General features: G+C 44.2%; 1 protein-coding gene across 1 annotated transcript in view; it reads right to left on the bottom strand.

Moving 5' to 3' along the window:
- The window catches only part of anapc4 (anaphase promoting complex subunit 4), a 148,659-nt gene that overhangs the window by 31,102 nt on the left and 99,259 nt on the right, over window positions 1–18,298 (bottom strand). The window contains exons 18-22 of the mRNA XM_068037245.1: window positions 17,156–17,202; window positions 15,239–15,295; window positions 1,485–1,541; window positions 964–1,057; window positions 95–192 (exon numbers count right to left, since the gene is read on the bottom strand). Of these exons, the coding sequence (XP_067893346.1) occupies window positions 95–192; window positions 964–1,057; window positions 1,485–1,541; window positions 15,239–15,295; window positions 17,156–17,202 (353 nt within the window). The remainder of the gene's footprint in view (window positions 1–94; window positions 193–963; window positions 1,058–1,484; window positions 1,542–15,238; window positions 15,296–17,155; window positions 17,203–18,298) is intronic.

Here is an 18,298-nt window from a genome sequence, read left to right as displayed (position 1 = left end):
AAAGAAACCAAAAAGAAAATACAAGGAAAATTATGAAATTAATTGTGTCGTGGTTTCACTGTAACAAAGGTGACTGTATGAATGGAATACTTACAGCTGGTTTTTGTAGGCAACTATCAATCTGTGCTTCCACTAGCCTTTTAACATAATGTAATGATTTCTTGGGAAAATATGGAAAAAGCAAGGGGCTTTCTGCAAAGAAAATTAAAACATTTTAATTATCCTGGCACTTCTAATGAATTAACAACTGATGCAAAATCCTAAATTATGAGGTTAAAATAAAAATATCTGTAAACTTAGTATTATAGTATATATTGAGAATTTGTATGCAAGGTATCTGAAAAGAGTGCCAGATGGAAACAGAGGTTGAAAACTTATACCAGTTATTCTAAAGAAGCCCGATACCAATGTAGGAGGTTTCCCATTCAAGGTGATTTGTTGGCTTAGCAAGAAAATTCTTGGTCAAGCTAGCTGAGGCAGAGGTCAAGGTTCAGGTTTGTGGGTGCCTCTCATTCTGCAACAGTCTGTATGGCTCAGTTTTGGGCTGGAAGAGACACCTCACCTTCTAAACTTATTGGCAGGTAATTCAACAATGCTGAGTTTATAAAATGATGAGAGCCCATGGGTCAAAAGGCAAACTTTACATAATTTATTATTTTGCTGTCATGGGAAACTATCAAATGCTTGACACAGCTCCCTATACTCTGCCCCAACAACGTGCCTCAGCCTATTCCTTGAGGCAGAAGTAGGATATTTCCCAGTTAGCATTCTCCTTAGTAGAATTGCCAATTTGTGCCAAGTTCGGAGCATGGCATTAGGATCTTAGTTGAGGCTACTCAAAGTGCTATCAGAGAAAGGCATCAACTCACAAAAAAGTCTGGTCCAGATGTTAACCCAAGTCCTACACCCTAGTCCCCCTTTTACCACAAACTTTAAATTCAAAGTGCTCAGCATTATTTGTACCTTTAAGATGGACACTATTCTGCAAGAAGGAAAACCATGGATTGCCTTCAGTCTCTGGAGGAGTTACTAAGTCATCATCCTCATCTTTTAAATACTGTAAAAATATAAATTGCAATTGTGCAAAGTTAAAAAACTTCAAATTTAATACTGAAATACCTCAAAGGCTTGACTTTCTGGAGAGGAGCGAAATGTAACAGATGTAAGTAACATTTATTCGTTGAAGCTTAATCAAAAATCATCACATTTCAGCTGCATTCCTACAAGAATACACAAGTTTTCTAAAATGTCTTTGAGAGTCAACTACAATATGTACACTAAGCTATGCATTATTCTCCAATTGACTTGTTAGCTTGAATTAATATTTATAAAAAATTAGCACATCGTTCTCATATTGTAAATAGAAAGACACTTGAGACACACTATTCATAGAAATAAAAACACCTGATTTAAAATAGCATTTAGAAAATCAATATTACCAAATATTAAGCCACACAAAATTTAATGATACAAAAATGGCATACCTGACCAACTCTCTCCACATTAAAATATTGACCCTTTTGATCATAAAGCTCTGGTGCCTTCAAGAAACAAAACACAAAGCTTGGTTGAAAATCAGCACATTGGGAGACATTTTTTGCTAAATAATTTATAAACATAATTGTGGTATAGACTATATTAAAAATGTTATTTTTATCCAACATAAGGCGGCTACATTCCCTCAGTTTAGTGTACATTCAATTGTACAGCTCCAAACTGTCCCACACGAGAGCATGACTACCCGACCAAAACGGACCAGACATGTGTCAGGTTCAGGTCACTCTTCCTAGTCCGACTTTTGGGCTCGGGTCGGACGCCACGACGTCAAGGCAGGAAACGTGCATTTGGACTCCGCACTAGGCTGCAGTGAACGATTCCATCCAAGGAAGAGCACGATCTCGTCAATAAAATTGATTATATTCCGGTGGTCAGGTCGGGCACGGGAAAAAGTCAAAGGGCTCGGGCCGGGTCGGGTTTCATTTGCAGACCCGAGCAGGCCTTTATCCCACACTAAGAAAGAAAAATCATGATGCAGTTGGGTTAACAGGATGAACATCTATCAGATGAAAGAGGACCAAACCTATCCAGAAGTAATCGACAACTCTGCTTCCTTAGTATTAGCACACAGTTAGAATTATACCAAAGGAGGACAAAAAATGGCACTGGAACTAAATGTTACAGGTAACTTAAAATGACATACTGTTTTAATGCTCCATAGCTTCAATTGTCAAATCAAGGCAATAATACTTGTTGAAAGTGTGCAAAGTACTTCAGTTACCTGTCTTACAGATCATAGAACATAGAACAGTGCAGCACAGTACAGGCCCTTCGGCCCACGATGTTGTGCCGAACCTTTAACCTACTCTAAGATCAAACTAACTACCTACCCTTCATTCTACTATCATCCACGTACCTATCCAAGAGTCGCTTAAATGCCCTTAATGTATCTGCTTCTACTACTACCGCTGGCAGCGCATTCCAAGCACCCACCACTCTCTGTGCAAAGAACCTACCTCTGACATCTCCCCGAAACCTTCCTCCAATCGCCTTAAAATTATGCCCCCTGGTGATAGCCCTTTCCACCCTGGGAAAAAGTCTCTGGCTATCCACTCTATCTATGCCTCTCATCATCTTGTACCCCTCTATCAAGTCACCTCTCATCCTTCTTCGCTCCAATGAGAAAAGCCCCAGCTCCCTCAATCTTTCTTCGTAGGACATGCCCTCCAGTCCAGGCAGCATCCTGGTAAATCTCCTCTGCACCCTCTCTAAAGCTTCCACATCCTTCCTATAATGAGGCGACCAGAACTGAACACAATATTCCAAGTGTGGTCGAACCAGGGCCTTCTAGAGCTGCAGCATAACCTCGTGGCTCTTAAACTCAATCCCCCTGTTAATGTAAGCCAACACACCATACGCCTTCTTAACAACCCTATCAACTTGGGTGGCAACTTTGAGCGATCAATGGACATGGACCCGAAGATCCCTCTGTTCCTCCACACCAACAAGATTCCTGTCTTTAAGCCTGTATTCCGAATTCAAATTCGACCTTCCAAAATGAATCACTTCACACTTTTCCAGGTTGAACTCCATCTGCCACTTCTCAGCCCAGCTCTGCATCCTGTCAATGTCCCGTTGCAACCTACAACAGCCTTCCACACTATCCACAACTCCAGCAACCTTCGTGTCATCGGCAAACTTGCTAACCCAGCCTTCCACTTCCTCATCCAAGTCATTTATAAAAATCACAAAGAGCAGAGGTCCCAGAACAGATCCCTGCGGAACACCACTGGTCACCGAGCTCCAGGCTGAATACTTTCCATCTACTACCACCCTCTGTCTTCTATGGGCCAGCCAATTCTGTATCCAGACAGCCAACTTTACCTGTATCCCATGCCTTACTTTCTGAATGAGCCTACCATGGGGAACCTTATCAAATGCCTTGCTAAAATCCATATACACCACATCCACTGCTCTTCCTTCATCAACGTGTTTTGTCACATCTTCAAAGAATTCAATAAGGCTTGTGAGGCATGACCTGCCCCTCACAAAGCCATGCTGTCTCTAATCAAATGAAGCTTTTCCAAATAATCATAAATCCTGTCTCTCAGAATCCTCTCCAATAATTTGCCCACTACCGACGTAAGACTGACTGGTCTATAATTCCCAGGGTTATCCCTATTCCCTTTCTTGAACAAGGGAACAACATTTGCCACCCTCCAATCATACGGTACTACTCCAGTGGACAGTGAAGACACAAAGATCATCGCCAAAGGCACAGCAATCTCTTCCCTCGCTTCCCATAATATCCTTGGGTATATCCCGTCTGGCCCCGGGGACTTATCTGTCCTCATATCATTCAAAATTTCCAGCACTTCCTCCCCCTTAACCTCAACCTGTTCAAGCATATCAGCCTCTTCCACGCTGTCCTCACAAACAACCAGGTCCCTCTCACTAGTGAATACTGAAGCAAAGTATTCATTTAGGACCTCCCCTACTTCCTCCGACTCCAGGCACAAGTTCCCTCCACTATCCCTGATCGGCCCTACCCTCACTCTGGCCATCCTCTTGTTCCTCACATAAGTGTAGAACGCCTTGGGATTTTCCTTAATCCTACCCGCCAAGACTTTTTCATGTCCCCTTCTAGCTCTCCTAAGTCCATTCTTCAGTTCCTTCCTGGCTACCTTGTAGCCCTCTAGAGCCCTGTCTGATCCTTGCTTCTTCAACCTTAAGTAAGCTTCCTTCTTCCTCTAGACTAGCTGTTCCACATCTCTTGTCATCCAAGGTTCCTTCACCCTACTATCCCTTCCCTGCCTCATCGGGACAAACCTATCCAGCAGTCGCAGCAAGTGCTCCCTAAACAACCTACACATTTCTGTCGTGCATTTCCCTGAGAACATCTGTTCCCAATTTATGCTCCCCAGTTCCTGCCTAATAGCATTATAATTCCCCCTCCCCCAATTAAATATTTTCCCATCCCGTCTGCTCCTGTCCCTCTCCATGACTATAGTAAAGGTCAGGGAGTTGTGATCACTATCACCGAAATGCTCTCCCACCGAGAGATCTGCTACCTGGCCTGGTTCGTTGCCAAGCACCAAGTCCAACATAGTCTCCCCTCTAGTCGGCCTATCTCCATATTGAGTCAGGAAACCTTCCTGGACACACCTGACAAAAACTGCTCCATCCAAACTATTTGCACTAAGGAGGTTCCAATCAATATAAGGGAAGTTGAAGTCACCCATGACAACAACCCTGTTACTTCTGCACCTTTGCAAAATCTGCCTCCCAATCTGTTCCTCCATGTATTTGTTACTATTGGGGGGACTATAAAAAACTCCCAATAAAGTGACTGCTCCTTTCCTGTTTCTGACTTCCACCCATAATGACTCAGTCGACAAACCCTCCTCGACGACCTCCCTTTCTGCAGCTGTGATACTATCCCTGATTAGCAATGCCACTCCCCCACCTCTTTTACCTCCCTCCCTATTCCTTTTGAAGCACCTAAACCCCAGAACATCCAACGTCCATTCCTGCCCCTGTGATATCCACGTCTCCGTAATGGCCACAACATCGTAGCTCCAAGCACTAATGTTGAGGAAAAGCCCTCAATAAGTTAGCCAATGGAATAGCTGCAGAATGATCTCATAACTTTCCCTGCCAGCTTCTGCCCTGCCAGGGAATGACACAGGAAGACTAATTATGATCCTTGCTGTCCAATCTAAATGGATTATTTGAACGCTGTCAGAAAGTTTCTTCTGGCCTGAAAGGATGGATGCTTTCACCAGTCAGGTACAGCAAGCGAATCAGTGCGAAAGATAAGGCTGAAGCACTTGCAACAATCTTCAGCCAGAAGTGCCGATTTGATGATCCATCTCGGCCTCCTCCTGAAGTCCCCAGCATTACAGATGCCAGACTTCAGCCATTTCGATTCACTCCGCGTGATATCAAGAAACGACTGAAGGCACTGGATACTGCAAAGGCTATGGGCCCTAACAAAATTCCGGCAATAGTACTGAAGACCTGTGCTCCAGAACTTGTCACGCTCCTAGCCAAGCTGTTCCAGTACAGCTACAACACTGGCATCTACCCTGCGATTTGGAAATTGCCCAGATATGTCCTGTACACAAAAAACAAGACAAATCCAACCCGGCCAATTACCGCCCCATCAGCCTACTCTCAATCATCAGTAAAGTCATGGAAGGTGTCATTAACAGTGCCATCAAGCGGCACTTGCTTAGCAATTACCTCAGTGACGCTCAGTTTGGGTTCCGCCAGGGCCACTCAGCTCCTGACCTCATTACAGCCTTGGTTCAAACATGGACAAAAGAGCTGAACTCAAGAGGTGAGGTGAGAGTGACTGCCCTTGACATCAAGGTAGCATTTGACCCAAGGAGCCCTCGCAAAACAGAGGTCAAGAGGAATCAGGGGGAAACCCTCTGCTGGCTGGAGCCATAAGTAGCACAAAGAAAGATGGTTGTGGTTGTTGGAGGTCAATCATCTGAGCTCCAGGACATCACTGCAGGAGTTCCTCAGGGTAGTGTCCTAGGCCCAACCATCTTCAGCTGCTTCATCAATGACCTTCCTTCAATCAGAAGGTCAGAAGTGGGGATTGCACAATGTTCACCACCATTGGTGACTCCTCAGATACTGAAGCAGTCCATGTAGAAACGCAGCAAGACCTGGACAATATCCAGGCTTGGGCAGATAAGTGGCAAGTAACATTCGCACCACACAAGTGCCAGGCAATGACCATCTCCAACAAGAGAGAATCTAACCATCTCCCCTTGACATTCAATAGCATTACCATCGCTGAATCTACCACCATCAACATCCTCGGGGCTACCACTGACCAGAAACTGAACTGGAGTAGCCATATATATACCATGGCTGCAACAGCTAGGTCAGAGGCTAGGAATCCTGCAGCGAGTAACTCACCTCCTGACTCCCCAAAGCCTGTCCACCAAACACAAGGCACAAGTCAGGAGTGTGATGGAATACTCTCCACTTGCCTGGATGGGTGCAGCTCCAACAAGACTCAAGAAGCTCAACACCATCCAGGACAAAGCAGCCCACTTGATTGGCACCCCATCTACAAACATTCACTCCCTCCACCACCGCGCACAGTGGCAGCAGTGTGTACCATCTACAAGATGCACTGCAGCAACGCACCAAGACTCCTTCGACAGCACCTTCCAAACCCACGACCTCTACCAACTAGAAGGACAAGGGCAGCAAATGTGTGGGACACCACCACCTGCAAGTTCCCCTCCAAGTCACACTGGGCGGCACAGTGGTTAGCACCGCAGCTGCACAGCTCCAGCGACCTGGGTTCAGTTCTGGGTACTGCCTGTGTGGAGTCTGCAACTTCTCCCTGTGACCACGTGGGTTTCCACCTGGTGCTCCGGTTTCCTCCCACAGCCAATGACTTGCAGGTTGATAGGTAAAGTGGCCATTGTAAATTGCCCCTAGTGTAGGTAGGTGGTAGGGAATATGGGATTAATGCAGGATTAGTATAAATGGGTGGTTGTTGGTCGGCACAGACTCAGTGGGCCGAAGGGCCTGTTTCAGTGCTGCATCGCTCTATGACTCTATGACCATCCTGACTTGGAACTATAGCGCCGTTCCTTCAGTGTCGCTGGGTCAAAATCCTGGAACTCCCTTCCTAACAGCACTGTGGGTGTACCTACCCCACATGGACTGCAGCGGTTCAAGAAGGCAGTTCACCACCACCTTCTCAAGGGCAATTAGGGATGGGCAATAAATGCTGGCCTGGCCAGTGTCGCCCACATCCCATGAATGAATAAAAATAAAGCAATTACATATGAACATAAGCAATAGGAGGAGTAGGCCATTCGGCCCCTCAAGCCTGCCCCGCCTTTCAATAAGATCAGGGCTGATCTGATCCAGACCTCAACTCCTCTTTCGTGCCAGCTCTCATAGCCCTCAAATCCCTATTATTTCAAAAATCTATCTACCTCCTCTTTAAATACCATCAGTGATCTCGCCTCCACAACACTCTGGGTTGAGAATTCCAGACATTCACTACACACAGAAAAGAAATTCCTTCGCATCTCAGTTTTAAATGAGTGTCCCCATATTCTGTAACTATGTCCCCTAGTTCGAGATTCCACTACTAGTGGAAACATCTTCTCAACATCTACTCTGTCAAGCCCCCTCAGAATCTTGCACATTTGATATAAGATCACCCCTCATTCTTCTAAATTCTAATGAATAAAGGGCTATCCTGTTTAGCCGTTCTTGATAAGTCAACCCCTTCATCCCATGAATCAGCCCAGTGAATCTCTTTTCAACTGCCTCCAATGCCAATATATCCTTTCTTAAATACGGGGACCAAAACTGCACATCGTCCTCCAGGTATGGCCTTACCAACACCCTGTACAGTTATAACAAGACTTTCCTATTTTTAAACTCCAACCCCCTAGCAATAAAGGCCAAAATTCCATTTGCCTTCTTAATTACTTGCTGCACCTGCATGCTAACTTTTTGTGTTTCATGTACAAGAACACCCAGATCCCTCTGTGCTGCACTTTTTAAAAATCTCTCTCCATTTAAATAATAGTCTGCCTTTTGATTCTTCCTACCAAAGTGCATGTCCTCACACTTTCCTACATTAAACTCCATCTGCCAAGTTTTTGCCTACTCATTCAACCTATCTAATATCCCATTGCAGATTCCTTATGTCCTCATCACAACATGCCCTCCCACCTATTTTTGTATCGTCAGCAAATTTGGATATATTACACTCTACTCCTCCTCCAAGTCATTAATATGGATAGTAAATAATTGAGGCCCTAGGACTGATCCTTGTGGCACTCCACTAGTTATGTATTTCCAACCTGAAAAAGACCCATTAATCCCGACACTCTGTCTTCTGTGAGTTAACCAATCCTCAATCCATGTTATTATATTATCTCCAATACTGTGAGCTCCGATCTTGTGTAATAATCTTTTATGTGGCGCCTTATTGAATGCCTTCTGGAAATATAAATACACTACATCTACCATTCCCCCTTTACCAACTCTGCTCGTTATATCCGCAAAGAACTCTAGCAAATTTGTCAAACATAATTTCCCTTTCACAAAACCATGTTGACTCTGTGTGATTGTGTTAAGCTTTTCTAAATGTCCCGCTATTTTTTCCTTAATAATGGACTCTAGCATTTTCCCAACAACTGATGTTAGGCTGACTGGCTTTTTTAAAATTCATTCATGGGATGTGGGTGTCGCTGGCTCGGCCAGCATTTATTGCCCATCCCTAATTGCCGAGTGGCTTGCTAGGCCATTTCAGAGGGCATGTAAAAGTCAAACACATTGCTGTGGGTCTGGAGTCACATGTAGGCCAGACCAGCTAAGGACAGCAGATTTCCATCCCTAAAGGATGGAAACCAGATGGGTTTTTACAACAATCGACAATGGTTTCATGGCAATCATTAGACTAGCCTTTTTTTTTTAAATTCCAGATTTATTAATTGAATTCAAATTCCATCTTCTGCTGTGGTGGGATTAGAACCCATGTCCCCAAAGCAATACCCTGGGTCTCTGGGTTACTAGTCCAGTGAGAATACCACTACGCCACCGCCTCCCCTCTATAGTTTCCTGCTTTTTATCTCCCTCCCTCCTTGAACAGGGGTGTCACATTAGCGGTTTTCCAATCCACTGTGACCCTCCTGGAATTCAGTAAGATCTGGAATATTTCGACCAATGCCTCCACTAGCTCTGCAGCCACTTCCTTTAAAACCTTTGGATGTAGGCCATCAGGTCCTGGCAACAGGCAGTAAAAAGAGCAAATGGTATGTTGGCCTTCATAGCGAGAGGATTCGAGTACAGGAGCAGGGATGTTTTGCTGCAATTATACAGGGCCTTGGTGAGGCCATATCTGGAATATTGTGTGCAGTTTTGGTCTCCTTATCTGAGGAAGGATGTTCTTGCTATAGAGGGAGTGCAGCGAAGGTGTACCAGACAGATTCCTGGGATGGCGGGACTGACGTATGAGGAGAGATTGAATCGATTAGGATTATATTCACAGGCGCTCAGAAAAGTGAGGGAGGATCTCATAGAAACCTATAAAATTCTAACAGGACTTGACAGGGTAGATGCAGGAAGGATGTTCCCGATGGTGGGAGTCCAGAACCAGGGGTCAGAGTCTAAGGAAACTGGGTAAACCTTTCAGGACTGAGATGAGGAGAAATTTCTTCACCCAGAGTGGTGAGCCTGTGGAATTCACTACCACAGAAAGTAGTTGAGGCCAAAACATTGAATGTTTTAAAGAAGGAGTTAGATATAGCTCTTGGGGCGAAAGGGATCAAAGGATATGGGGGGAAAGTGGGAACAGGCTACTGAGTTGGATGATCAGCTATGATCATAATGAATGGCGGAGCAGGCTCAAAGGGTCGAATGGCCACTCCTGCTCCTATTTTCTATGACTTGTTTGCCTTTAGTCCTATTAGTTTGTCAAATACTTTGTCCCTCATGATAGAGACTGTTACAAGATCTTTCCTCCCATTAGCTCCTTGCTTATCTAATATCTGTGCAATGTTTATAGTATCCTGCACCGTGAAACCGATGTAAAATATTGGTTCAAATTATCTGCCATTTCCCTGTTCCCCATTATCAATTCTCCAGTCGCATCCTCCAAGGGTCCCACGCTCACTTTAGCTGCTCTCTTTCTCTTTATATACCAGTAGAAGCTCTTGCTGTTTGTTTTTATATTTCTTGCCAATTTAATTTCATAATCAATTTCTCCCTCTTTATTAGCTTTTTAGTCATCCGCTGCTGGTTCCTAAAAAAATCCCAATCCTCTGGCCTACCGCTAATTTTCGCCGCTTTGTATGCCTTAGTTTTTCATTGGATACTCTCCTTGACTGCCTTTGTTAACTACGGGTGGTTCATCCTACTCATTGAGTCCTTCTTTTTGACCGGAATAAATTTTTGCTGAGTGTTATGAAATATCTGCTTAAAAGTCTGCCACTGCTCATCCACTGACCTTTCCCTCAGTCAATTTTTCCAGCCTGCTTTAGACAACTCTTTCTTCATACCTCTGTAATTGCTCTTGTTTAAGTTGAGGACACTGGTTTGAGACACGAGTTGCTCGCCCTCAAACTGAATTTGAAATTCTACCACGCTACCCCCAAGAGGATCCTTAACTACGATATCTCTTATCAATCCTACCTCATTACACATTACTAGATCTAAAATAGCTTGTTCCCTGGTAGGTGCTGCAACGTATTGCTTTAAGTAACAATCCCTGATGCACTCTACAAATTCATCTTCCATGTTACCTCTACCAACCTGATTTGTCCGCCCTTATTACGTGCCTACATTATTTCCCGATTTATACTTTGTCCTTCAGTGAGGCAACTCTTTGGGGGCCTAGAAATGACTTCCACCCAAACTGATTCCATATCATGATCTATTGCACCTATATCACTACTCATCACCGCAGTGATACCTTCCTTTATTTAACAAAGCTATCCCACCTCCTTTTCCTTTTTGCCTATTTTTCTGGAACTTCGAATACCCTTGAATATTGAGTTCCCAGCCTTGGTCACCCTGCAACCACGTCTCTGTAATATCTATCAAGTCATACTCATTAATTTCTATTTGTGCCGTTAACTCATGTATCTGGTTACAAATGCAGTGTGCATTCAGATAAAGAGCCTTAAGCTTTGAATTTTTGCCATTATTATTCATTCTGGTTCTAATTTCTGCTGCACTCTTCTGCTTATATTTTCTGTCCCTTCCTGTCACATTTTGATTACCGCTCACCTCTTCACTACCCTGCACCTCTGCTCTCTCGTTTCTTTTCAATTTTCTAAACTTCCCTTCAATTGAACCCTCCCCCCACTAATTAGTTTAAAGTCCTATCTACGATTTGCCAGGACACTGGTCCCACCATGGTTCAAATGGAGCCTGTCCCAATGGAACAGCTCTCTCCTTCCCCAGTACTGGTGCCAGTGCCCCATGAATCAGAACCCATTTCTCCCACACCAATCTTTGAGCCACGCGTTTACCTCTCTAATCTTATTTACCCTCCGCCAATTCGCACGTGGCTCAGGTAGTAATATAAAGATTATTACCTTTGTTGTTTTGATTTTTAATTTAGCCCCGAGCTGCTCATAGTCCCTCAGCAGAACCTCTTTCCTCGTCCCACCTATGTCGTTGGTACCTACGTGGACCACGACAACTGGACCCTTCCCCTCCTACTCCAAGTTCCTCTCCAGCCCAGAAGAGATGTCCTTAAATTTGGCACCAGGTAGGCAACACAGTTTTCGGGACTCCCTGTCTTTTCTGCAGAGAACAGTATCTATTCCCCTAACTATGCTATCCCCTATTACTACTATATTTCTCTTTTCTCCCTCCACTTGAATGGCACTCTGAACCACTGTGCTGTGGTCAGTTCGCTCAACCTCCCTGCAACCTATAGGAAAGCAAATGCTAAGTTGCCCTTTATTGCAAGAGGGCTGGAGTACAAGAATAAGAAGTCTTGCTGTAATTGTACAGTGCTTTGGTGAGACATCTGAAGTACTGTGCACAGTTTTGGTTTCCATATCCAAGGAAGGAGATACTTGCCTAAGAGGGGGTGGAACAAAGGTTCACTAGATTGATTTCTGGGATGAGAGGGTTGTCCTATGAGGGGAAATTGAATGAAATAGACCTATACTCCCTGAAGTTTAGAATAATAAGAAGTGATCTCATTGAAACATAAGATTCTGAAAGAACTTAACCAGGAAGATGCCGTGAGGCTGTTTCCCTGGTTGTAGAGTCTAGAACTAGGCGGCAAAGTCTCAGGATAAGGGGACAGCCATTTCGGACTGAGAGAAGGAAAAACTTCTTCACAGAGTTGTGAATCTTTGGAATTCTCTACCCTAGAGAGCTCCGAATGCTCAGTCATTGAATGTATTTTTCTTTATTCATTCCTCGGATGTGGGCATTTATTGCCCATCCCTAATTGCCCTCGAGAAGGTGGTGGTGAGCTGCCTTCTTGAACCGCTGCAGTCCATGTGAGGTAGGTATACCCACAGTGATATTAGGAAGGGATTTCCAGGTTTTGACCCAGCGACAGTGTAGCAATGGTGATATAGTTCCAAGTCAGGTTGGGGTGTGGCTTGGAAGGGAACTTGCAGGTGGTGGTGTTCCCATGCAACTGCTGACCTTGTCCTTCTAGGTGGTAGAGTCAACGGTGTGGAAGATGCTGCCAAAGGAGCCTTGGTGCATCACTGCAGTGCATCTTGAGGACGGTACACACTGCTGCCATTGTGCGTCGAAGGTGGTGGGAGTAAATTTTCATGGATGGGAGACCAATCAAGCAGGCTGCTTTGTCCTGGATGGTGTTGAGCTTCTTGAGTGTTGTTGGAGCTGCACCCATCCAGGCAAGTGGAGGGTATTCCATCACATTCCTGACTTGTGCCTTGTAGATGGTGGATAGGCTTTGGGGAGTCAGGAGGTGAGTTACTCGCCGCAGGTTTCCTAGCCTCTGACCTGCTCTTGTAGCCACTATATTTAAATGGCTACTCCAGTTCAGTTTCTGGTCAATGGTAGCCCCTAGGATGTTGATAGTGGGGGATTCAGCGATGGTAAGGCCGTTGAATGTCAAGGGAAGATGGTTAGATTCTCTCTTGTTTGAGATGGTCATTGCCTGGCACTTGTGTGGTGCGAATGTGACTTGCCACTTATCAGCCCAAGCCTGGATATTGTCCAGGCTGAGATCGATAAATTTTTGGAGTCTAAGAGAATCAAGGGATATGGGGATCAGGCGGAAAAGTGAGTTAAGGTTGAGGATCAGCAATGATCGAATTAAATGACGGAGCAGGCTCGAGGTGCAATAAGACTGATTCCTGCTCCTATTCCTTATGGTCTTTCAAGTAACCTGTAATAAATTCAATAAAACATTATTACTACCAAAAACTCTTCACTGAATTACAAGAATACATTAGAAATTATATTATAGATTATATTATGCCAATATCATCACCCTCTATAAGAACAAGGGTGACCGCGGTGACTGCAACAACTACCGTGGAATCTCCCTGCTCAGCATAGTGGGGAAAATCTTCGCTCGAGCCGTTTTAAACAGGCTCCAGAAGTTGGCTGAGCATGTCTACCATGAAGCACAGCGCGGCTTTCGAGCAGAGAGATCCACCACTGACATGCTGTTCTCCCGTTGCCAGCTACAAGAGAAATGCCGCGAACAATAGATGCCCCTTTACGTTGCTTTCATAGATCTCACCAAAGCCGTTGACCTCGTCAGCAGACGTGGTCTCTTCAGACTACTAGCAAAGATCAGATGTCTACCAAAGCTACAAAGTATGATCACCTCACTCCACGACAATATGAAAGGCACAATTCAGCATAGCAGGGCCTCATCAGACCCCTTTCCTATCCTGAGTGGTGTGAAACAGGGCTGTGTTCTCGCACCTACACTGTTTGGGATCTTCTGCTTCCTGCTGCTCTCACATGCGTTCAAGTCTTCAGAAAAAGGAATTTTCCTTCACACAAGATCAGATGGCAGGTTGTTCAACCTTGCCCGTCTAAGAGAGAAGACCAAAGTACTGAAGGTCCTCATCAGGGAACTCCTCTTTGCTGACGATGCTGCATTAACATCCCACACAGAAGAGTGTCTGCACAGACTCATCGACAGGATTGCGGCTGCCTGCAACGGATTTGGCCGAACCATCAGCCTCAAGAAAACGAACATCATGGGACAGGATGTTAGAAATACTCCATCCACCAATATCAGCGACCAAGCTCTGGAAGTGGTTCAAAAGTTCACCTACCTAGGCTCAACTATCACCAGTAACCTGTCTCTCGATGCAGAAATCAACAAGCGCATGGGAAAGGCTTCCACTGCTATGTCCAGACTGGCCAAGAGGGTGTGGGAAAATGGCGCACTGACATGGAACACAGAAGTCCGAGTGTATCAAGTCTGTGTCCTCAGTACCTTGCTCTATGGCAGCGAGGCCTGGACAACGTATGTCAGCCAACAGCGACGTCTCAATTCATTCTATCTTCGCTGCCTCCGGAGAATCCTTGGCATCAGGTGGCAGGACCGTATCTCCAACACAGAAGTCCTCGAGACGGCCAACATCCCCAGCATATACACCCTACTGAGCCAGCGGCGCTTGAGATGGCTTGGCCATGTGAGCCGCATGGAAGATGGCAGGATCCCCAAGGACACACTGTACAGCGAGCTCATCACTGGCATCCGACCCACTGGCCGTCCATGTCTCCGCTTTAAAGACATCTGCAAACGCGACATGAAGTCCTGTGACAATGATCACAAGTCGTGGGAGTCAGTTGCCAGTGATTGTCAGAGCTGGCGGACAGCCATAAAGGCGGGGCTAAAGAGTGGCAAGTTGAAGAGACTTAGCTGTTGGCAGGATAAAAGACAGAAGCGCAAGGAGAGAGCCAACTGTGTAACAGCCTCGACAACCAATTTTATCTGCAGCGCCTGTGGAAGAGTCTGTCACTTTAGAATTGGCCTTTATAGCCACTCCTGCTTCACAAACCACTGACCACCTCCAGGCGCTATCCATTGTCTCTCAAGACAAGGAGGCCAAAGAAGAAGATTACAGAACTATACAAGTTTATAGTTTGGCTCTGGAAAGCCATCAATTTCCTAAAGGAGCAGTATTCTTAGGCACTTCCCTCTTTCCTCCAATTGCAAACCCGCATCACATATGAAAACTGAATGAATCAAGAATAATTACAATTGAAAGCTTACCTCTTTAAAATGCTCAGACAGAAAGTCAGCAACAAAGGATACATCTCTATGTGTCATCTGTATTTAAAAAAAAAACTTAAAATAAATGGTTGGTGAATAATAAGTTTCCATTTAATATAATAAGCCTCATTAGTTTCTTTAGAGATACTGAAACAGACCCTTCAGCCCACCGAGTCTGTGCCAACCATCAGCCACCCATTTATATTAATCCTACATTAATCCCATATTCCCACCTTCCCTCAATTCCCCTACCACCTACCTATACGAGGGGCAATTTACACTGGCCAATTTACCTATCAACCTGCAAGTCTTTGGCTGTGGGAGGAAACCGGAGCACTCAGCGGAAACCCACATGGTCACAGGGAGAACTTGCAAACTCCGCACAGACAGTACCCAGAATCGAACCTGGGTCACTGAGGCTGCGGTGCTAACCACTGCGCCACTGTGCCGCCCCCAAAGTTCCACTATTCTGGCCACTAACAAATTTACATTTTAACTTGGTGTCTAATGACATGGTTTTGACTGATTTGCAACAAAACATTCAAAATGACATGGTTCCAAAACCATTACAAATATACCTTTGTGAGCCATACTGTAAGATACAGACTCTTGAAACATTTGGACTAGGAGTCAGACAATCATCCTGGCAGACCTACTCTGCCATTCAATTAGATCATGGCTGATCTGCAGCTCAACTCCATTTTCTTGCCTTTGCTCCATATTCTTTGCTACCCTAACCTACGAAAAAAGTGAAACTAAGAAGGAGGCTGAGCATCAGTTTTGACTGCATTTGATTCCAATTACAAATTGTAACCTCTACGACTAAAGAAATTGATTGTTCATAATATCTGCTGCTGATCAATGCCCTCAGCTGGTAAACCTCTATGAAATAAAATGCCATTTAACTGTCATTTTCTTCCAAAAGCAAAGAATAATGTTACTAAATAAAATTGAGTTGTTGTTGCAGACTACAGTGCATTTTTTGGAAGCATCAAATTACACTTTAGTTCTGTTCTGATTACACACCTGAAATGTTAACCAGTTTGTTCTCTTTACAAGCAGACTGACCTTACTACACTATAGCTATAGCTTGATTACAAGAGGCAGTTGGCCAATTACAAGCAGCGTTTTACATTTGGTTATTTTGCCCATCTCTGCAATGATGTATCCAAAACACGGACTGCAAACGCTAAAGAACTTTATTTGCAACTGTTTCATCAGGAAATGCTTAAACTGAAGAAAATGCGATGACTTTTCTTAAACAACTGGAATTTAAAAGACAAGTCAAAGTGGAAGAAAACCTTTAGGGGGAGCTGCAATAGTGTTTTTTAATTCCAGGTGTTCCCCCAATTTATAGTGGAACAACATATATAACTTAAAGATAATAAAAACAAAATAAAATTCTTAGGAAAAAGAACATTAATTTTCCTACCTGTACTGAGACCTTCCAGTTCAGGGCTTCCTTACTGTTAGGCCACAATGCAGCATCACAAATGTTTATGTTCAAATCCCACCATGGCCTTGCTTCTCCTCATCTCCATAACCTCTTCCAGCCCAATAATTCTACCTTTGAACTCCCTCTTCCTCTGTCTCTGGCCTCTTATGCATCTCTCCCACCCTTTCAATCCACCATTGGCAGCTGTGCCTTCAGTTGCTTAGGCCACACATTTGGATCTCCCTCCCTAAAGGCCTCTGTCTATCCACCTCTTGCTCCTCTTTAAAACCTATTTCTTCAACTACATTTTTTTGGTCACTCCTTCAATTTAGGCATTTTTTTTTCTCCATCCGCCTATGTGAAGCACCTAGGAAGACTCTTCTCTGTTAAATATACTATATAAATGCAGGTTGGTTTTGTCCTTGTTAATGTTAAAAATAAAAATCCAACTCTACAGCTTTGAATGAACTACTGTAATTTACCTTGTTTAGTTCCGGCAAAACATGATCATCAGACATCCTCAACATTGCTGAAAAACAAAATGAGCCTGATTATACCATGAGCATTTGTAGCAATATCATATATATTAATTGAAAATATTTAGATAACACTTTTCAGCTCACACAATTATGAAAGACAATGTTGCAAATACTGTCACTTGAAACAAACATCAGTTTAGCAAGCTGTCACTTAACCCTTGTTAGGTGAAAAAAAATCAAGTGAGACAGATAGAAGTAGCAGCTAGCTATTACTGTAAAAATCTGAAGCTTATGGGCTACTGACTTGAGCACGGAAAACTGTGAAAAGTTTAAAATAATTGTTTAACTACAACAGTTATATTAAGCATATATTTTTAAATTACTATATAGATATATATAGATTATATCAGATACAAGAGAAATGCCACGAACAACAGATGCCCCTCTACATTGCTTTCATTGATCTCACCAAAGCCTTTGACCTCGTCAGCAGACGTGGTCTCTTCAGACTACTAGAAAAGATTGGATGTCCACCAAAGCTACCAAGTATCATCACCTCATTCCATGACAATATGAAAGGCACAATTCAACATGGCGGCACCTCATCAGACCCCTTTCCTATCCTGAGTGGCGTGAAACAGGGCTGTGTTCTCGCACCCACACTTTTTGGGATTTTCTTCTCCCTGCTGCTTTCACATGCGTTCAAGTCCTCTGAAGAAGGAATATTCCTCCACACAAGATCAGGGGGCAGGTTTTTCAACCTTGCCCGTCTAAGAACGCAGTCCAAAGTACGGAATGTCCTCATCAGGGAACTCCTCTTTGCTGACAATGCTGCATTAACATCTCACACTGAAGAGTGCCTGCAGAGGCTCATCGACAGGTTTGCGGCTGCTTGCAATGAATTTGGCCGAACCATCAGCCTCAAGAAAACGAACATCATGGGGCAGGACGTCAGAAATGCTCCATCCATCAATATTGGCGACCACGCTCTGGAAGTGGTTCAAGAGTTCACCTACCTAGGCTCAACTATCACCAGTAACCTGTCTCTAGATGCAGAAATCAACAAGCGCATGGGAAAGGCTTCCACTGCTATGTCCAGACTGGCCAAGAGAGTGTGGGAAAATGGCGCACTGACACGGAACACAA

The sequence above is a fragment of the Heterodontus francisci genome, chromosome 1, assembly GCF_036365525.1.
Source record: "Heterodontus francisci isolate sHetFra1 chromosome 1, sHetFra1.hap1, whole genome shotgun sequence".
Classification (NCBI taxonomy): Eukaryota; Metazoa; Chordata; class Chondrichthyes; order Heterodontiformes; family Heterodontidae; genus Heterodontus; species Heterodontus francisci.
Note: the sequence above shows the minus strand (reverse complement) of the source record. Positions and strands in the feature narration are given on the sequence as shown.